This window comes from Passer domesticus, chromosome 15, assembly GCF_036417665.1.
Source record: "Passer domesticus isolate bPasDom1 chromosome 15, bPasDom1.hap1, whole genome shotgun sequence".
Taxonomy (NCBI): domain Eukaryota; kingdom Metazoa; phylum Chordata; class Aves; order Passeriformes; family Passeridae; genus Passer; species Passer domesticus.
The window spans coordinates 9822741-9844041 of NC_087488.1; the positions used below are offsets into that span (position 1 = coordinate 9822741).

A 21301-nucleotide genomic window follows, 5' to 3' on the forward strand; every position below is an offset into this window, starting at 1 on the left:
TTTCTGGTAATCCCTTTCTTCCTAATGTTTCAATAATAGAAGGAAAGTTGTTTTTTCACTGCATTGGATGCCTTGGGAAGGCTGACCTAGAACAGAGACTAGATGGAGCTAAAGAATAAAGTAGGGATTAATAAATCCACCTTGGGCAGCACAGGAGCCCAGCCAGGGCTGCACCCCAGCTGAACCCAAAATGGTCACAAAATGCACAACCAGTTATGGGGCTCTCACTTTCATGAGTTCTGCTCCATTTGCATATTGGAGTTAATTGTCCAATTACAGCTTTAGATATGCAGTCCCATCCTTCTTGTTTTCCTCTCTTCAGCCCATGTTGTTTGTGCTCCTGGGCCTGAGATGTGGATCATTTGTCCTTGGTCCCCAGCTGGAGAAGGAATTGTTTTGTCTCCCTACTCTGTGAAGAGAGATCACCTTCCCTTGGCATGGACCCCAGACCCACATGCTAAAGCAGCACAGAATATGAGAAATATAAGAGCTAAAACCTGAGGCATCACATTTTATTGGGAAATTGAGGATTCACACGAGGCTGCACAGCCAGCCCTGCCACCGAGGCTGCTGCAGAAGCCAGCACAGCAACAACACCTGGGTTCAACCCTCTGGGTGGGTCTGGGACCTTTTCTACTCCAGGGATTCAATTGATTACAGAAATTTCCCATCAAGACAAAGGAAAAAACGCTCTCCAAATAGAGGAGCAGGAAGTAGAAAAAGTGACTCCATTATCCCTGGGAATCCTTTCCCAGCACACGAATTCAATGACAAAGCGTGCTTGCCCCACCAAGGGTTTGCTCAGGTCCAGCAGCTGCTTACAACTCCACCAGCTTATATGCAAATGACTGTACATCAAAATTATTTCCTAAATATGCATGAATAGTGAGTTCTTTATGGCTTGTCAAGAGAAAAATGTGCTGAGTATACAACTGCTCCATCAGAATGTTAATGACAAATCTAACACTGGGTAGGAATTTTAAAAAATTCCAGTAAAACACACCCAGGTTGTATGATAATGATGCAAAGACAAAAGCTAGCAAATTTATTGATTTATTTGGTATGCAATCAATTATCTGTATTTTTTAATATGATAAAACCAAGCTATGTTTCCCTGTGAACAACATGTAACTAACCTGATGTAATTATATTTATTGCTTTATAATATTGTGAGCAGACGTCTGCTTAAAAAGCAGCAAATTTATCTTTTGTCATTTTGGACTTTGATTACAAAGTTGTTTTATTCCTGGAGGGAAAAAATAAACTAGTCTGCCTTCACAAATAAGAACAGGCATGGAAAGGAGATTTTTAATCCCAAACCAAATAAAAATAGACCAAAAAGACATTCTAGCCCATCTAGCTATTGGAGAGAGAAGAAAAAAACAAAAACAAAAATAAAAACAAAAATTAAAAAATAAAAAAATTTTAAAAAAACCACACAAAAAAAACCCCCAAAAACCAAAAAGCCCCCACAAAACAAACAAAACAAAAAAAAAACACAAAAAAAACCCCTAACAGTCTTCAGTGGAAAACTGTCTAAAGCTCTCAAGTCAAAAACTTTCCTCAAGGGGGTTAAACATCAGTGACAATGAACTGCACACAAAAATCCTCTGGCGATATTCTGCTGGTGCTCTGGTGTTGCTGATTTCCCAGGACAAGCAAGGCTGGATGTGGTCGGTGCTTGATCAGAGGAGGTTCCGGTAAAAGGCAGGAGCGCAGAGGGGTCTGTGTGGCAGTGCCACCCTGCCCGTGACACCGGGGGCTGCCACAGCCACCGGAGCGCTCTGAGGGCTCGGCCCGCGCCGCTCTGCGCACGCGCGGCTGGCAGGGCGGCGCCGAGCACGTGCGCCAGCGCCGCCGAGGCGGCCTCCGCCCGCCCGCCGGCCCGGGGCGGGGCCGAAGGAGGAGCCCGGCCGAGGGGCCCGGCCGAGCCGCCGCCAGCCCGCCCTGCCCGGCCCCGCTCCGGTTCGAACGCAGCGCGGCCCCGCCCGGCCATTGGCAAGGGAGAGGGAGGGAGCGGGTGTGCGCGCCAGGCCCCGGCGTGTCGCAGCGAAGGCGTCCGGGCGAGCCCCGCTGCCGCGGCGGCGCGTTCCGCCCGGAGCTTGTGCGCGGGCCCCGAGCGGAGCCGCCGCTGCCATGGAGCGGGGGGGCGGCGGCGGCGCGCGGGGCTGATCGCGCCCCTTCCCCATGAGACTGTGGCTGTGCTGGCTGGGCTGCTACACCCTGCTGCTGTGGGCGCTGAGGAGGACGATGTGGGCTGGCCCGGCCCGGTACCTGCGGAGCCCTTTATCCAGGTCCCTCTACGTGAATATGATGGGCAGCCACCGCCAGCCAGCCCCGGGCGCCAGGGAGAACCACCAGGTACAGCCCCGGCGGCGGCCGCGCTGCCCGCCCCTCCCTTCCCTCCCCTCATCGCGCCGGGCTGGGCGGCGGGGGCGGCACAGGGACCCCCGGCCCGGGGAGCTCCGCCGGGGCGAGCGGCGGGAGGAGCGGCGGGAGGAGCGGGAGCCCGGCTGAGGGGGCAGCGGGCCGGGCAGCGAGACAAAGAGAGCGAACCGCTCTGCCCGGCCGTGAGAAAGTTGCCGTGCGCCCTCCCCGCGGAACGCGCCGCGGGGCTGCGGGCTCGGGGGGTCGCGGAGAGCCCGGCGGTACCGGCGGGGGAGAGCGCCCGTCCCGGAGCGGGCCGGGCCGGGGCTGCTCCCCGGAGAGGGGCACCCCGGGATCTGGACGGGCACCCCGGGCTGTGGACGGGCACCCCGTGTTCTGGACGGGCACCCCGTGTTCTGGACGGGCACCCCGAGTTCTGGACGGGCACCCCTCTTTTTTCAATGCGCTCCCCCCGTTTGTCCGGTGAGCCCTGTGAGAGCTCCAGGGAAGTTTGCAGGTGGTGGGTTTGTAATCGCAGAGATGTTTGTAATTAGTGCCGGTGCGTCTAGAGGGAAACAACAACAACAACAACAAAAAAGTGGGGAGCTGAGAGTCCCCCAGAGGCCTCGGAGCAGTAGGAGGTGGCAGACGGGGAAGGGGCCGTGGCAGTGTGGTACGAAGGCGAGGAGAGGTTGGTGCTGTGTTCGGGCAGCGTGGCCGCGGGGCCGGTACCTTGTGCAGAAGTTCGGGGCCGTGCCTTGCACTGCCATGGTGATGTGATGGATTTCATTTGGAGCGTGCTCAGAGCCGCGCTGTGTTTTGGCGAAATGCTGCTGAAAATCTGACAGGAGTTAGAAGGGCTAATAAAAAGTCTTAGCGCAGAGGGAAGCTGGCAGCTTAATCTAGGTTAAATATGCAGAAGCGAGCTAACGAAGAAGATGTAGTATAAGCACTTGAGGACTGCTGTACAAAGGAAGACCATAATTCTTCCTGCTGATCCATTTCTGCAGCCTTCTTAGTGCTCTGGGTGGGCATCCAGAATCTTGCTGGGTGGATGTATCCCTGGAATTTAATGCTTGTGGTCTGCTGTTGGTATCATTCAGGACATAAGTACAAAGAGAAGCAGAATTCAGGTTTACAGGAAGAACTTCCTTCTGGTGAACAAAGAAAATCTGAAAGTCTTTTGTGTTGTTGAAGCTGTAGTAGAAAGACAAGTCAGGGAAATGTGTTGTGGAGGCGCCTGTGTCATTCACAGGTAGATGGTCTGCAGTAGATAATCCTCATCTCTATTTTATTTGATCTAGATTCTAAATGTAGGTATTGATTATTTAGTATATTCAGTAAGATTTATGGTTACTGAGTTTGTGGGTTAAGCAAGGGTTGCATGTTCAGTCTGCTGGTGCTTTGACTCTGCAGTTTTACTGACTTAGCTAGTTTTATGTAAATCATCTAAAATAAGTGTTTTCATCCTTTTACTAATATTAGGCAAGAGTTGCAATGTTTGTAATTTTGGTTGTAACAAAGGTCTGAGCACAATAATCTGAAAATATATAAGAGATTAACACACTGTCACATAACTAGTGGCCTTTCATATTTTGTATGTGGAAGAAAACAAAAGCAGTTTCTGTTCTGAGGAAGTAATTCTGGAATTAGGCTGGTTTTCACCATTTTTTTTAAATTTGAAATTTAGATTGGGGTTTTGGGGGGTTGGTTTTTTTCTCTGTTATAATGTGTTAGAACTTCTGTTATTCACCAGTGTTATACAGGTCGTTGTCAATAACCTAATTGGCAAGATTAACCATGAGAGATCATAGAATCATTGAATCATTAAGGTTGAAAAAGAGCTCCAAGATCATAAAGTTCTTTCACCAAATACCACCATACCCACTAAACCATATTGAGAAGAAGAAATTGGAGATCTGTGAACAACACCTAATTTTGGGAAACAAGCTTACGTTGTCACTGTCATCGTTCTGGCAGTTATGTCAATATTTAGAAGTCTTAAAGACAAGAATTGTAGGACTTGTTTTTCAGTGGAACTGCAGGTGAGAGTTCAGTGCAGAGCCCCAAGGTGTGTGAGCTCAGGTGTAGTCATGCTGCTTATGGAACAAAGCCTCTCTTTCCCAAGGCTTTGAAAAGGTTTTCTTCTGGATTGAAACTGGCAGCACATTGCAAAAGGCAAATCATCTGAGCCACTCCTTGTGAGTGAACCCGACACATCCCAACCTGCTCCTCAGCTCCTTGGGATCATTTGCTTCTGCCACACTCTTGGAATTGGCTCCTGAATGAATGGACAGAGTACACAAGCTGCTGCTTGAATGGTTTGTCAGGAGCCACTAAGGATTCCTTTTGGGAATGACTGGCCTATGCTGATTTATTGCACAAGTGCTGAGCTGCAGTGAGAAGAGACCTAAACTGGTGAATCAGCAGTTTTGGGGATCCCTGTGCCAGGCTCAGAATCTGTGTTTCAGAGGAAAGGATCACTCACTTGTTCTACCCACCAGTGTGTTTGCAAGTACAGTCGAGAGCCTGATTGTGCCAGCAGTGCACCCTTGAAACCTCAGCACACGTTTGCTGCTCAGCTGAGGGGTCTTGGGGTCTTCCCTCTCTGCTTTGGGCCAGTGTTTGATGGAGCCCCTGCTCATGGACCTGGCACAGGGGCCCTGGAGCACTGTGTGCTCCCCTCTGCTTGCTGGGAAGCTGCACACACTGCAGTCAGAATCCTGTCCCATTCCAGTTCCACTGTGCTGATGCTGTGTAAACCTTGAGTGAATGTTCCTCTCCCAACAAGGCAGACAAATGTGATGGGATCAGGCTCTGAGCACACGTGTGTTAAATCTTTGGGGAGTTACCCCAGCTGACAGTTTCTGTCCTTCCATGTGCATTTTTTGCAAGATTCTGCTAAAACTCTACATGTCACTTTAGGATGCTTAAAGCTCTCTGTCTGCACAATGAACACATGCAGCCAGATTAAGGAATATTATTGCAAGATTTAAGGGGGAGATGAGAGGGTGTTGACTGTAGAGAATAATTCTTAATGGTAGAAAATAGACACAATGGCATTTTATGAGGAGGATTGGCACTAACTCCATGTAAGTGTAGGCAAGAGAGAAATAATAGTGGTGTTCTTCATTAGAAAGAAATTTAATTTTTTTTTAATATAACTTTTGCATAGAGCACCTATGTTGACTCTCTAGGGAATTTACCTTAGATATCTTCCAAGTATGGGGTAATAATTAAGGCAAAAACTAAAACCACTATTTCTTAGCAAGTAATCAGTCCTCACTTTGTTACAATTCTAAGTTTGTTGGAAAGACTGTAGGAAAAGCTAAATTTTTGTATTTATGGAAATTGGTAATAGTTTTGTAGGTATTAATTTTGACCACTTCTGGGTTTACATTGCTGAACTTTTAAAATGATTCTTTATCTCTTTCTCTAGTGGTATGTCTGCAACACTGAACAGTTGTCTGAATCCCTCCAGCCTATTTTTGTCCAGAGTTACCTTGATCAAGGAACACAGATCTTCTTAAACAACAGCATTGAGAAGTCAGGCTGGCTGTTTATCCAGCTCTATCACTCTTTTGTGTCCTCTATTTTTAGCCTTTTTATGTCTAGAACATCTATCAATGGGTAAGTGAAAAGTTGATCTTGGGTAAGCTAAATACAGTTTGGATTTAGAGTTTTCAAGTGTTCAGCCCTACCCCTTGATCTGCCAGCTTTTCAAAATGTGTAATTTCCCTTTGCTGCTCTGTCAGATGTGAAATGTCCTCCTGTGTTCATCATTCCCAGCCCTCTTAACTGGTGAACACCATTTCCAGTATGGGGGAACAGACGAGGTAATTGCAATTAATACAAGGCAGTCAGAGGATTCTAATTGCATTTTATAACAATTACTTGTGTTAATTTTCTTCTAAGAGAGTGTTCTTTGTGTCTCTTCCCTCAGCTTTCTTCCCCCCTCTCACTTTGCCCTTTCCCTACTGCCACATTTTTATCATTTACTGTTGTGACTGTCCTGGGGGCTGTATCCAGACTGTTCTGTGTTGTACCTAAAACTCTTCCTACAGGAGAGTGTTTGCCTGTCCACAGCAAATCATGGCACATTTCTAAGCACTGCCCAGCTGCCCAAGTGCTGTGCCTGGTAACACAAATGTGGACTATTGTCCTTGCTCCTATTCTCTAAAACAATTTCACCTCAATTTTTGTGTAAGCTGCACTGGAACAGATCACTTCTGAAGGAGCATGTTTAACTCATGAACCATCAGCAAAGCAGGAAAACATAAATTGATAAAACAGCATTCTTCAATTCTTATTGCATCAGTTGCAGAGGAGTTTGGCTGTTCAAGGGTGCTTTAGTGTTTTTTTTTTCAAACAAGGCAGGGCTCTTTTTTGCTCACCTTACCCCATTCAGACACATTTAACAGCTTACCAGCTTTGACCTTATGAAAAATGCATTTTGTTACATTTAGCCAATTTCTCCAGTGTCCCCACCTCTGCACCTGCTGCATACTTCTGCACAGTCTGATACAAAATAGGAGCTGTCTACTGGGGCTAGAAAAATAGTCTTTTTCCTTATTTTCTACTCAGATGACTTTATGAGCTTCCCTGTGGTGTTCTTAGTTACGTGTAGCTTTATATAAAGGTTCCTTTGGTCTCTTCTTCCTTTCTCTTCCATTTTTTTTCAAAGGCTCTTCAGGGCTTTGAATAACACCTCATAATGCTGTTAGGAATAATAGCTATGAGCCAATTATACAGTGTGGACTGACACATGTGTGCTGCAAGGGGGCTCTACTTAAATTGGATGTAGTCTGTTTATTTTTATACATTTGATATCCTGCTTAGTTTCTTCTCTATGACTTTGTATACTCTGTCCTTTTTGTTTCTTTGGGCTTTAGTAGTCAGTCTTTCCTAGGCCAGCTCCTTTTCACATTTTTTATTCTTTGAGTCTTTTTGTCTCTGTTTACCTTTTTTCTTGTTTGCTTTTTTTCCCTGTTCATTGTCTTTAAGTTTAACCTGCTATCCAACAGGAGTTTAACGAATAGTATTTATCTACCTGCAGTCTATTAGTGACCAGTTCTTCTTCCTCTGCCTGTTCTTCTAACAGTTTCATCACTGAATTCTGCTATGACAGCTGAAACGTGTCACTGTGTAGTCTTCAAACAGTCATGGGCGGGTATGGCATTGACTTGATCCATAAGGAATCCAACTGTCACCTCTACCCAATTCCTTAATGAGTTGTCTATTTTCTGTTCCACAGCTTTTCATGTTGAATGCAGGATCTGCAGATAGCAGCAAAAGCCATTGTAACATAGAATTTAAAAAACCTCTTTTGCCCCTCCAGCAGCGTTGCCCCCATGCTTTTTAAAATCTGTTTTCTGTCTTCCCTCCTCATTCCACATCCTATTCCTCGTTCATTGTGCATACTTCTGTGTCTGCAGCCATTTTATTTCCTCTGTTATTTCATCCTGTTGTTTTGGTTTTTTTTTAAGGTAGGTAGCAGAGATTCAAATCTGCAGATGTGACAAATAAGGTTCAGTCTTTATCTTTCCTACTCTTTCTCTTCCCCTTCTTTTTTTTTAATGCAATCATTTTCTTGAGCTGCACCCCATGAGCTCTTCCTTACCTAATCAAATTCCTTCTGGAGTCTTAACCACGGTTACTGCATGTGGCTCTGTGTTTGATCTCTTACAAGTGCAAGGCAAGTTGAACTGGATTTAAAATTTATCTGAGCAGTGACCTTGTCTACTATTATGTATGACTGGTTCCTGCCAGAGCACATTCTGAATTTCTGCACTGCCTGTCCTATTAAAGTTTGTGCTAAATTGGTCATTTCTTGTTTTTACATTTTAGGCTGCTGGGAAGGGGCTCCATGTTTGTGTTTTCCCCAGAACAATTTCAAAGACTGCTTAAAATAAATCCTGAATGGAAATCCCACAGACTTCTTGATTTAGGGGCTGGAGATGGAGAAGTCACTAAAGTTATGAGTCCTCACTTTGAAGAAATCTATGCCACTGAATTGTCTGAAACAATGATATGGCAGCTTCAGAAGAAGAAATACAGGTATCGACTGAGTAATTCCTACATGCTTTATATCAGACTCTACAGCAAGTAATATATTTGTGATTTAATGAATGTTCAGGATTTTCAGTCAATTCCTTTATTGTTTGATTGTTATGGAAAAGGGTAGCCTGTACAAAAGCAGAAAAACAAGCACATGTGATGATCCCTCTTAGCAGCGTTGGTTTTTGTCTCCTTTTTTACCTGATGTTTATCAGACTGTATAAAGGTTCATAGGGCTGGACATGCAGCCATGCTGATCATTGATTTAGTTTCCTTTTCCAAAAGACCAGAAGGGATCATGTCTGTCTCTTCTCTAAATGGTTGACCTTACCTGCACTATCAACACATCCACAGGGAATTCTTCTCTTCAGTAGTTCTGTCTGAAATCAGCTTGGTTTTATTTAACAGATTGTATCTCTTTCTCTTTCCTTTCACAGGGTGCTTGGTGTAAATGAATGGCAAAACACAGGATTTCAGTATGATGTTATCAGCTGCTTGAATTTGCTGGATCGCTGTGATCAACCACTGACTGTATTAAAAGATATTAGAAGTGTACTGGAGCCAACCAGAGGCAGAGTCATCCTAGCACTGGTTCTGCCATTTCACCCCTATGTGGAAAATGGTAAGTGCACAGTTAACAGCTGTTTAGGCAGGTAAAGAAAATATTTGTATGATCCAGTATCCCTGGCTTAAATGTTTCATAAAAGACATGTTTGTATTTGATTTTTTACTCATAACTAGTAGAAGTATGAAATCATAGGTAAATAGGGCACATGATGTAAGCTGTTTTGTTGACACCAACAAAAAGCTCAAATATTGAAGTCACAGATCCTGTTTTGCAAGTTACCACATTTCAGCTGTGTTGGAGCAACTTGGAAAAGCTGGTCCCTGATGAGGACCTTTTACCCCAGCTGTCTCTAGTGACCAGTGGAGCAAAACCACCACAACTGTCCAATGCTGAATTGAGCCATTCAAGTCAAGCTGTTTCAAGTGTTCCAGATGAATCCCACCTAAAAATCCATAGAAAGATAACTCACTTTCCAACATGAGGTCTCAAAGTAAAATATGAACCCCACTATTAATATTGTATGAATTTACATTGTACTAGTAACAGGAATAAAGAAGTAAAATTCAGTGCCAAAACTCAATTATTTACCCTGCTTGGATTTAAAAGAAATATATGAGAGGTTTTTAGATTAATCTGTCCTTATGACTAATCTTCTAAAGAGACTAGAAACCTTTTTACATGCCTGTGATTGTGGATTCAGGTAGAAGCACCCTGAAGGTGGTTTGAACTCCAGGAGGCTGATGTTCATCAGTCATTGATCTGGTTCTCCTTGAGTGTTAAGACTTGTCTGTAGAAAGGCATGGATGCCCAGAAAAATACAGAACTAATCATAATCTGGTAATCACAAATGCATCAAACTGAATCTGGTTTTCTCTTGTTGCATGCTAGTGTTATTTTGATGGGAAAAGGAAAAAAATAAGTATAAGAAGTAATGCCATCAGGTGAAGAATTACTTATAATACAGTATTTGAGCTTGTAATTTTGTAAGTGTTTTGAAAAGTAGTGTGTGATAGATTTGGTGTTTGACTTAGGCATCTGTAAAGTATTTCAAGCATATTTGGTTACAACTTACTGTTCCTATAATGTGGAACAATATGGCTTCACCTTGTAGAAATCCTTTTCCCCTATTTGCCACAATTATGGATACAGACCTATCTAAACTGTTAACAGTGCAGGTTAGCACACACAAAAGTTACAGCTTTCCCAATAAAGATCAATTTAACTGTGGGCTAAAGAAACAGACAATTAGCTGCCAGACTGTCTTCATGATGCAAAAGCCATTTTAGAATTTCAGTATTTTCATTCAGCTGTTCTACATGATGCATTTTAAAAATAGATCTATACATATGTTTCATATATAACAAAATTATACTTGGAACATTCAAAGAGGAGAACATTCCTCAGCTCAAGTAACTTCTTGTAGCAGCTCATTAAAACCAGCTTGGACCCCTGTAGAGAAACTTTTTAATTTTGTAGAGGGAGAACAAATGGAAAAGCATTGGGACAGGTAAGGTGTTTGATGCAGTGATAGATCCATAGATTGAAGTGGATAAATTATTTTAATCAAAGTGAGATATTTAGGTTATTACATGCAGTATAATGGGATGGTAATGGTAGAAACTGTCTATGTGAATAACATAAAACCTGCTCTAAGAGAACAAAGCAAGGTGGAGAAAAAATTAAAATACAGATCTGTGCTCACTGTTTGTGGAATGACAGTGACACCTAGAGTCCAGAGGAGCTCAGTCATAGATTCTCTCTGGGGCTTTTCAGTTTTATTTCAACGTGCTGAACAACCAGGAATGCAGTTAGTGCAGGTGTCTAAATTTGGCAGGAGAGCCTGATGAATCATCAGGTATTAGACCAGTCACTAAGAACAAGTATTACCACAACTTCATTTTTAATAGTGTCTCACAGAGTCGTAAAAGAATTCTTTGTATTTCCTAATACAGACAGAAAAAGTCATTATTGGATAATACATGACTGGACTGGTGTAAGTTTCTCTAAAATAAAAATGCCATGCCATACTTCAGAAGTAGTGAACACTGGGAGGCTGGGAGTGTGAAGTTTCCTTGTTGAATGTGTTCATATCCTTGTAATGGATTGATGGGATGAGAAGGCAAAGGTGTGTGTTCTGTCCTCCTGAAATACTGTTAACTGAGCTGGAAACACAGTGTGTAAGATGGACTCTTGTCTCAGTTGTCAGTTCTCATCTCGCAGAAGTGAGAAATGCCCCTTGATTTGTTAAACAAAGCCTTGCTTTATTTAAATTATGATAAAAGATGCAGCTGTTCTTTAGAAGGGAAAATGCCTGATACCAACAGGTATCTTGTAAAAGTGCTGATTTTGCAGATTGTCTAGCTAGTAACCGGTGAAAACAGTTCTTTAAAAAAAGTATACTGGATAATGTAGTTCTTTTTTGTGCTTGTATCCAAGTTGAACAGGTTTGTAAAGCAAAACGTGGTGCTCCAGGTATTTCTGACTTGGGATGGTGGGACTGGGAGATGGGAGTTGTCAGCCTAGCCTACTAGATTTTAGTATTGGAGGAGCAATGTTTTCACAATGACAACTACTTTCCTACATAGGTTTGGAAGATGCTCCCATCCCAAATGAGCTTTTCCAGGATAGTGTGTGTGTTTATATTGTCAGGTTTTTTCTGCTTGCCTGTCTAATACACAGGTTTTGCTCTGTTTAAACTGTTCTAAGGCTCATTTACTGTTGGTCCATAGATGTTACATCAATAACTACTCCATTAACATGAGCAAATCCAGAATTTCACCCATGAAACAAGTTTATTTTCTGTTGCTGTCAATTGTCAAACATTTTTCACATCCTGTTTTGTGTAACAGGGTTACATAAAAATTTATGTAAAGAGAAAAAAAAGACAGAATTAAATCTAAACTAAAAAAGGAAACTTTTATGAAACATCAGCAGTTATCTTACGAAGATGAAGTCTTTTCCCTGGGTTCTTGGAAATGGAAAATGGAATATGTAACACAGATGCACAGATGTAAGGTATAATGCACTTGGTTGTGGTGATCTGTTTAGAAAATACTCCCGAAGAACACTGCCCTGCAAGGTTTTCTCCTCTTCCTTTAAAGCAAAGGAAGTCTGTGAAGAAGCTTGACTTCCTCACTTGCTCCTTTGCGTGCAGAGTTGAACAAATCTGAAGTGCTGCACGTGCTCATCTGTTCTGATAAACAGTGTCATCTTCCAAATCATCCTAGGGACAGAAGTGTTGTGTTATTGAGGTGACTTTTTTTTTAATAAAGGCAAAATTTCTTTTTTGAGGCAAACTCCATCCTTTTAGTGTTTCAGTAAAATCCTTTCTCCCCTGTTGTCCAGTCCATGTGGTATCTACAGTCTTCAGAACATGTTTCTTATCCTGTTGGCTTTTCCTAATCTCCAGAGAACACAGGGGCAGTAAAACATGGCCCATATTTTTGTACCTGATGGTCAAACCAAGGACCTGCTCATGTCAGCAGGGACTGGAAGGCTTTAAAGGGGTAATTACAGAGGAAAATTATTGGAGCTGTATGGAAATAAATGAAGTGAAATGTATATAGAAGTGCTTGACTTTGGTCTATGTGTCGTTTGGTTCCTCCTTGCATCTCTGAATGATCTCTGTGCTCAGAATAGGAAAGAATTAACACTGTTTCTTAAGAGAAGCAAGATTTTCAAAGCAAGATTTTGAAGAGATTTTTCTTTGCTTGCAAATACGTGTGATTTCTAAAGTTGTGTGGCTTGGTTTTGTTTATTGGGTTTTTTAAAAAAATAATTTACATGGCCCATGTAAAATTATTGTAATATAAGACTTAATGACATAAACTTAGAATGATAAAATAAGTTGTGTGGCTAAGTATTCAACAGTGATGTTGAATACTTAGTCTGTGTGCTGCAGGAAGGAAAATACCTTTAAATATATTACAGAGCTTTTATAATAGTTTTGTTATGTTTCTGTCCCCTACTCTGGGTTATGGAGCAAGAGGAGCTGAAAAAGCAGTACTTTTCAAACAAAACCTCTTAATAGCTCCAGGCATTTTACCAAACAGTACAGAACCAGACCTCTGCTTGGCAAAATACAAATTTATGGCAGTTCTAATTTTAAATGTACAAGCATACATTTAAAAGGGGGTGTGTGTGTGTATACACACACATGTATAACTATGTATAAATATATATATATATGTAATTGTATGCATATGGCCATTTAGAATGCTTTATAATGTCCTTGTCATTCAGAATACTTTTTTTACATCTCTATCAACTTTAAAGGGAATAGATACATTAAAACCTTTTGGTGTCTGTTTTTCCCCAGAAATTTAGGTATTGGTGGGTGGATACTCACAGGCTGTTGGCAGTGTTGAGCAAATCTCTGTTTCTGAAGTTCTTGAGCAATTGCTTGAAAAACTTTCCGGCCACTATTTATTTTCTGCAAATAATTTAAAATAGTTTGGTTCAGTGCAACGTTTTGAGTTAGAGGAAACATCTTTTTCTAACTGTTCTAATTTAGGTTTTTTACCTGGAGATGTGTTTGGGAGTGTTACCAAGTAGCATTTTAAAAAACATGCAGTTTGGCAAGTAGAAGGTTTTTTAATTACATTGTTATTTCATTACTTAACATATACACCTTCTTTAATGGCTCTTTAAATGCATGGCTTCTGATTTTTATACAAGGATATGTAGTGGTGGAGGTTGTTGTTGATTAATAGCAAAATCTATTTGAACAAAATTTATTTAAAACCTAAAGGAAACAATGTGTTAGAGATGGCCTTTACAGAGATTATCTTTACCATGCATCCAATCTGTTAAAAATAAATTACCTGATTTGTTAAAATTAGTTCAATATAAATTGATAACTAATTTTGTACAAATCTAAAGTGAAGCCTTAGAAGCTCAGAATGTCTCTTAAATGGAATCATCAGTTAATCACAAATTTGATGCCCAATATGCTTCAGAAAGACAAGAAGAAGCTCTGGATCACAGACAAAGCAAATAGCATGGTAACATACACAGTTCTCTGTTGTTTGGTCTTTTCCACTTTTCTTTAGCAGCTTTGGTTTTAACTGGAGGGAGAGAAAATAAATGAAAAAGCAATTAAAATATAAGATGAGAAGTTAGCAGAGTAGTTAAAATTGTTGCCCTTTTGCAGTGTCAGTTTGGAGTTAAGTGTTTCACTAGATCAGCTTATACCATTGGAAAAATCAGAGGTTTTCACATGCATGAAGCCTTTTTCAGCTTCTGGTAGTAGATGCTGCAAGTGTTTTTGCTTTGAGCACAGTGGGACCTGCTTGAAACACTACTTAATTCTCAAAAATAAACCAATGGCATCACAGGTCTACTTTTTCCCCTGAAGAAGGCTCGTTTAATTTTTCCCACTCTACTCTTCACTCTGTACCTTCACTTCTAAAGAAAAACAAAAATGAAAAAGCCAGTCTTGTCTTTATGCTCAGACAGCAGTCACTACAGGAAAGAGTCATTTTACCAGATCATACCAGTAAGGACTGTGAAGTTCTGATTCTCCTGTCAAAGTCTCATTATCATGTAAAGATTCCTGTTGTAGCTCTGTTTGTTTTTATCTAAACACAAATTTTGTTCTAGATTAAAAAAAAAAAAACCAACAACAGTAATTACATAGCTTTTAACCATGTGCATTTTAATGGGTTTGTTTCTGTAAGCATAAAAGTTCTTCCAAGTCTCTGATATTTTTAAATTTTACCAAGGTCTCTGTTCTGTACATGTATTAAGAGAGTCAGTAGACAAGCAAGGGCAGTCTGCAGTACTGCAGCTCATAAATACTTTGATGTGAATTTAAATAATTTTACTTTTACTGGAAATTTATACTCTTAGGGTAATTTTAACTTCAGAATACCTTTTATTTTAGACACTTTACTGAAAAAAGAAAATGTGGTTGCTGTTGAGAGTCCAGGTATCTGCCATTCAGGAGTTCACAGATGTATGTGTGCAGCACATGAACCTCAACCAACCTTCTCTTTAAAACCTAAATATAATAGTTATGAAAGCTAGAAATGTGTTTTTATTCCCCTTATGGAGACGTTAAAACTGCATTGATTTACAAAATGAAGAAAACCAGAAAATCACTCAGAGCCTACCTTGTAGACCACAAAGGAAATGAGCACAGCAGAGCTGTACAGGAACAGTAAGGACGAGGCAATGATCATGGAGATGAGTTTTCCATTGCTGAGCTGCTTCCCTGATCCTTTATTAAAAAGGAGTGTTAGAATAAAGAGCAGTTCTGATTCACTTAATTTTTTTAAGACTCTGCATTCCAACTCCCTTTCTCTGAGGAATTAAAGAACAATATACAATCAATATTTTTCTGGGTAATTTTCAGTCTAAATTCCTTACTGAGATCAATTTCCTTTTGTTCACTCATATGTTTGTGAGGACAACGGAGACCTGTTAGTTTTGATTACAAGCCTTTCCTTTAGGGATAGAGAGAGAATGGTATCCAGTGTTCTGCTCCTGTAAAGGTATATCTGAATAAAGCTCATAGACTTCTGTTCAGAAATGGAATTAGAGGAAGGAAGAAATATAAAGAAAGTAATAATCTAGCTGAGTGTTTCTGTTTTGTTTTTTTACTTTTTCTGTTTTAGGCATGTAAAACTGAAATGTAGTTACTCAAGGTTCATCACTTTCTTAACTAGAGACAAGTGATACAAAAGTTTGGAGCATTTTTCTCAGGCTGGCAGTGAATCCCCAGGTCTGAGGCCCTGCACTCTCTTGGCAACTTCTACTAAATGTTGGTTTCTCTACTTCCCATTTTCGAGTAGATACTTCTTTCTGACAGCCACAAAAGTCTTTCTGTAAGAGGATGTAGAGTGTGGTTAGACAGCATAAGTGCAAAACTTCTTTCTTTTGTAGAATTCTAGAGTTATCTTCATCACATGACAGAACAGCCTAATTAGCAAATGAGGTTGAGGTGCTTATTTGTGGAATCCCTCTGGTTTTACTAATAACATCTTAATATATCCATACTACTCCTAATGGGTTTGTTGGTATTTCCATCTTAAATGTCATTCTTGAAAGTATAAATCAAGAGAGTATTTAGACAAGATAATTTATTTCTTCTAAGATGCTTCATTAAGAAGGAATAATCAACTGACCTGTTACCGTTAGTACTGTTCCATCTCCTGTTTGTTTAGAAAGGGGTGAATCTGAGTCTGAAAATGCTATTCCACAGATGTAAACAGCGCTGTCACTTACAGTCAGATCTTTTATCTGAAGTAAGATGTTATTTCCTGATGAATGTACTTTATACTTCTGGTGATCTGTGCATCGAGGAGTACACAAATCCTGATGTGTATTAGTTAAAAAACGAAACCACAGAACTTCAGGTGGGGACAAGGAGCATCCAGAGGCAGAGAAGGAGCATGTTAGGGACACGTTCCTGGAGGGGTCAGCTTGCTGAAACCTGGGCTGTGTGACAGTGACTCGGCAGTGACCTGCAACACCTGTTGGGAAGGAACAGTTGGTGGTGTGAGGGACAGCTAAAAAGTCTGGTACAGTAAAAAGAAAAAACAGCTACTTTTGGTTCATTCAAGGAAAGGTGGGAGAAAAGGAAGAAACTGTGTTTCAAACTTGAAATTATTAAGGTTGTTTTCAGCAAACTTCGTTTTTAGACAGTTCCTACAGCTTGCACATGTGCTCATTTAACTCTTACCTACAGGGTGATATGCTTGCCTTTCTATTTTTTGATAAAATAGGGAAGATTGATAGATCCAAAGCAATGTGAATGTTTCCTTTGGCACTGGAGAAGACCAGAAGAATACTTGGTGCTGTTTCTAGCCTGAGGTTTAGTGCTGCATGTTTGTGGGGGTACTGGCCAGTGGGGCTGGGTGTTGTGTGATGTAAGTGCAGTTGCTCAGTGGAGCAGTTCTGCAGGGCTTTGTCTCTCCTCCTCTGCTCCTGGTCTGAGTCAGCCAGACAAGCTGAAGGCAGGCAGTGGAAATGTCATAAATCAAGACATTTATAATTTAGCGACTTCATAACATTGATTAGAATTCACAATAGTTCCTAGATATTCTTCCACTTCATCATATATATTGACTCTGGGTTTCTAAGAATAATAATGCTTGTTAGTCCTGACATTTAAAAATGTGCAGAGAAAACAAGGTTAATCAGAGAAGAGCATTCTAATTAAGGAACAAAAATGTATGGTTTAATATCATGTGTATTCTGTGTTAATATATTTAATTTTATTAAAATAAATAGTGTGGTTATTTAAACTATGGCATTGAGGGTATTGCAGCAAGAATAAAGGTAATATCTAAATAGCATCCTTTTCTGCTTGCCAGAAAATAACAAACTAGAAGATAAATAAACTGACATCTCTTAGTGTACTGCTGAGACACAATTTGTAAACCTGTCCATGGTGAACAATTAGCATTGTCCCTTCACCATTTTTCTCACTAAATCCATCAGATTCAGTGTCTGTGACTTCTTTAGGAATAAAGTGAAACTGATTCTGTGTCAGGTCCGTATCAGAGCCATTCCACAGCACTGCAGCAATGTGAGGATTGTAAGCTGTGGGTGTACTTGCACCCTGTGTGGTGAAGGGCAGTAGCTTGTGCTTCTGCAGCTGCTCCCCTTCTCTTTTCCCCCTTACCCACAGGCTCTGGTGTCCTTGCAGAGCAGGGCTCCATGGCCTCAGGTCATATTGGTGCTGCCTGCTGAACTTCCCAAACCCTCCCCCCAAACAAACACAGTTCCTCTGAATCCAGGCTGCTGCTGGAGTGTTCCAAGCAGGGAAGTGCAGCAGGATTTGACCGAGAAATTGCAGATTACAGCAGCCTTTCAGAGTTTTGGAAGAAAAAAGCATTTGCTAGCAGCTGTGTACTTTGGAAGTTATATGACAATAGCAGAAATTAACCTGATTTTCAGCAAAACTTTTCACTGCTTTTCTTTTGTAGCTGTGCTGCAAATCATAACCACAAAATTCTCAGTTTTGTTTAACTGCTGTTAAGTGAGAAAATGTAAGAAATTTTTTTAAAGTCTTACCAGCACCAAACAGGATCCAGTCAAACGCCAACATTAGCACATTTTCAAATTTGTTGAAAGATGCCATTTCTTGTATCTCTGTGGAAATGAATCTTCTTGAAGGAAGAGGAACTTAGGAAATGTTTGGATTTGCAGAACTGTCTTAATCACAAGATGTAGAACTTCCTGTTTAGAAGGGTGTTTACTACTGCATTTAGCAAACTGTTTAAAGGTACAGACCAAACGAGAAAGCCTTTGTTTGTTGTGGATGACATCACTTGGAAAATGAGTGAAGAACTTTACATTTCGAATTCCTGAGAGTTTTACCTATAACCCTTTAGATTATTTCATTTGATATAACAAATAAAAAGACATTTTCCAGCATGCTACTTAATCAGCTTCTTAATTTTATATGACCCTCAGCAGCCTTTAGCAGATAGTAGCTGGTAGGTGGCCACTGAAGGGACAAAGTAGCTCTCCACTGTGATATGGGTGATTTGCTGGTGAAAGCTTCACAGCAAATCATAGTTTTCAACTTGCTGACTCTAATGACTGTAATTACCTCTGTGCCTGTCTGCTGGACACCAGCCTCACTAATGGCAGTTACCTTTTAGCCACTCCTGGCACTTCTAGTTAAAAATGTAACAAAAGATAACCTTAAAGAAGCTGCTTTTGAACAGCAGGGATAAACTGAAACTGGTCTTGCAACAGGTCTGTAAGTGGTGTGGCAACCTCCTGTGTGTAGTGGAATGGAACATAATTAGTGTAATTATGCATTCTGTAGGAAAATGCAGCACACAATAAAGTTTTCTTTATAATTGAAACAAAGCTGTTCTGTTTTCTCAGTAGGTGGCAAGTGGGAAAAGCCCTCAGAAGTTTTGGAAATCAAAGGGCACACTTGGGAAGAGCAGGTGAACAGCCTGCCAGAAGTTTTCAGTAAAGCTGGTTTTGCCATTGAGGCTTTCACCAGACTGCCCTACCTCTGTGAAGGTGACATGTACAATGACTACTACGTGCTGGATGATGCTGTCTTTGTCCTCAAGCCAGTGTGAAGTAAAGCTCCACAATCTAACCCAAGAAGCAGCCTCTGAAAGGGGATTTTGATTTATGGTTACTTAAAGGGAGGGAATTTTGGGATTGCTATGCTAAATAAATACCATGTAAGAAATTTAAAGGCCAAAATAATAATGTATTTCTTTGTAGTGTGATTAGGTGGGGGGGAAAAGTTGTTTTTTAAATGGACTCCTCAGCTGAGTATTTCTTTTTTACCAGCTCTTAAACCAACATTGCATTCTGCAATCCAGCAGCAATGGGTGATATTTTTTTATACTTACCTGCAACAGGGATCATATCCAAACAAAAGCAATAGTCTTTATAATGGTGAAAATGATACAGTGTGAACTGTTGTGAAAGAAATCAAGCAAAATCTGGCAATAAAGTTATCCATTCAGTTCAAGCCTTGTTGAATGAAACTGTTGAAATGGATAATCTTCCATGCTAAGTTACTTTCTCTCTTACTGTCATTCTTCACGTTTTTAATCATGCTAATAAACTTTTTTGAGATGACTTTTGCATTAACTTTTGTGTTCATTTTTGTAACCATAGCCATGCTTGTCTGCAGCAACTGCTCTTTGTGTTGAGAATTAAGCTTTCAGTAGCAACACAACCTTGTATTTATTTAAACAGCATTTAATTATTCTTTAATGGGATAACAGTGCACAAAAATGTATCACTTTTGGTTGGGTTTCCTTCATGTTCTTCCCTGTCAAAGCCTCATAAATCCTCATTGCTTTTGCATTTGCCGTTTTCCAGCTAAAGGGGTTACAGTAGAACTTGTCAAAACTGCACTTTAAACTGATGGCTTTAAAAACAAACCCTCTAAGCAAGTGTTGCCAAATGTTTTCAGCTTTAAAAAGTTGCAGGCGGTTTCTTGCAAATTTTCTGAGTCAAACTGCCTGTGAGGATCAGGCTGTAGGGGCTTGAGACATTTTCATTTTAGCTAGCTTAAGATATTTTCCTTTCTTCAAGAGCACTAAATAAATGCTGTTTATTTTAACAAGTCTTGTTTTAAAAACGGTTTGAGTGGATAATTTCTGCCAGTTGGGATATAGCTTCTCTTTAAAACAAGAGGCATCATAAGTAGTACAGACCTGGCTGGTGTATGTCATACAGTGCTTGGGTTGCAAGTGTGACAGAGCAGAGAACCCTCAGGTAGGTAAAGTAAGAACTGACTTCTGTTGCTTTTGAAGTCTAAAAAAGTTGTCTGTTGTGGGGTTTTTTTGTGGTTTTTATAATTAATGGTGATTTTATGCCAGGTGGGATGCTTAACAATGTCATTTTAGGTTTACCTCAAACTGATGGTTAATGACTTCTCCTGCCAATTTCTTAGCTTTTTGTTGTCAGTCATCTTTGTGGAATAGTATTCTGCAGTATGGGGCAAGGGCAAGAAATGCTGAAATTTCAAATTACTTCTCAACAGTAATTTAGACTCAGTGTTATTCTCATTTCAGGATGTGCTGTTGCATTTTGGCACGTAGTGCAATCAGATTTGTCTGTTGGGAAAATGAGCTATGTATACTCTGGAGTGAATCCATTAATTTATCTTCTGCTGCCTTCATTTTGTACTCCTCCAGTAGTGGGAAAATGTTTTTTTAATGTGTCATTAATTCAGGTTAAGGTAGCAAATATGTAGTAAGACAAACTTCTTAAAAGGTACTTAAGTGTTTTAATCCCACATGTTAAAAATCACACGAGACTGCATTTCATGCCTCTCATATTTTAGTCCTGTCACTGACGATTTCAGTTTGTAATGGGTTTGAGACATTTGGGAACAGAAGGTGCAATGTAAACAATAGGGTTTTTTTTTCCTTTCTTATGATTTTCTACTTTGTTCACTCTATTTAACCAAGTATTCTTACACTTGAGATGAGGAAGTAAAACATGACCAATGATGAAGAACATCTTTCTACAAAGCCTAAATTCAGCAGGGTCAAACACCTGCTTAGTCCTGTTGAATAAACAGAATAACCCCCAGGACTGTATTTACACCTGCATTTCTAAAGTTGGACTGTACCTACACCTGCATTTCTAAAGTCAGACTGTACCTACACCTGTATTTCCAAAGTCAGACTGTACCTACGCCTGTATTTCTAAGGTCAGACTGTACCTACACCTGTATTTCTAGAGTCAGACTGTACCTACACCTGTATCTCTAAGGTCAGACTGTACCTACACCTGTATCTCTAAGGTCAGACTGTACCTACACCTGTATCTCTAAGGTCAGACTGTACCTACACCTGTATTTCTAAG

General features: G+C 40.7%; 2 protein-coding genes across 2 annotated transcripts; one reads left to right on the forward strand and one right to left on the reverse strand.

The window, feature by feature from the left end:
- The first annotated feature begins 1909 nt into the window (after window positions 1-1909).
- METTL9 (methyltransferase 9, His-X-His N1(pi)-histidine) lies at window positions 1910-19558 on the forward strand. The gene is made up of 5 exons (XM_064389835.1): window positions 1910-2361; window positions 5807-5997; window positions 8215-8424; window positions 8862-9046; window positions 18839-19558. The coding sequence occupies exons 1-5, from the start codon at window positions 2188-2190 to the stop codon at window positions 19042-19044; spliced, it is 966 nt and encodes a 321-aa protein (XP_064245905.1). The 5' UTR covers window positions 1910-2187; the 3' UTR covers window positions 19045-19558.
- Window positions 11795-18438, reverse strand: IGSF6 (immunoglobulin superfamily member 6). Its single transcript, XM_064389836.1, has 6 exons — window positions 18014-18438; window positions 16120-16467; window positions 15106-15212; window positions 14005-14058; window positions 13341-13424; window positions 11795-12215 (listed from the first exon to the last, which is right to left on the reverse strand). Exons 1-6 carry the CDS (start codon window positions 18078-18080, stop codon window positions 12177-12179), a joined length of 699 nt encoding a protein of 232 aa, XP_064245906.1. The 5' UTR covers window positions 18081-18438; the 3' UTR covers window positions 11795-12176.
- Window positions 19559-21301: the final 1743 nt, after the last annotated feature.

Excerpts from the sequence above, each read along its gene's own strand:
- METTL9 (XM_064389835.1), top strand. The coding sequence starts at position 2,188 with ATGAGACTGTGGCTGTGCTGGCTGGGCTGCTACACCCTGCTGCTGTGG. Across the intron at positions 2,362-5,806 it reads GCGCCAGGGAGAACCACCAG|TGGTATGTCTGCAACACTGA; the intron begins GTACAGCCCCGG and ends CTCTTTCTCTAG. Across the intron at positions 5,998-8,214 it reads TCTAGAACATCTATCAATGG|GCTGCTGGGAAGGGGCTCCA; the intron begins GTAAGTGAAAAG and ends TTTACATTTTAG.
- IGSF6 (XM_064389836.1), bottom strand. The coding sequence starts at position 18,080 with ATGGCATCTTTCAACAAATTTGAAAATGTGCTAATGTTGGCGTTTGAC. Across the intron at positions 16,468-18,013 it reads CTGGATCCTGTTTGGTGCTG|GTGTTGCAGGTCACTGCCGA; the intron begins GTAAGACTTTAA and ends CCTTCCCAACAG. Across the intron at positions 13,425-14,004 it reads ACCAAACAACAGAGAACTGT|AAAATAAATAGTGGCCGGAA; the intron begins GTATGTTACCAT and ends AATTATTTGCAG.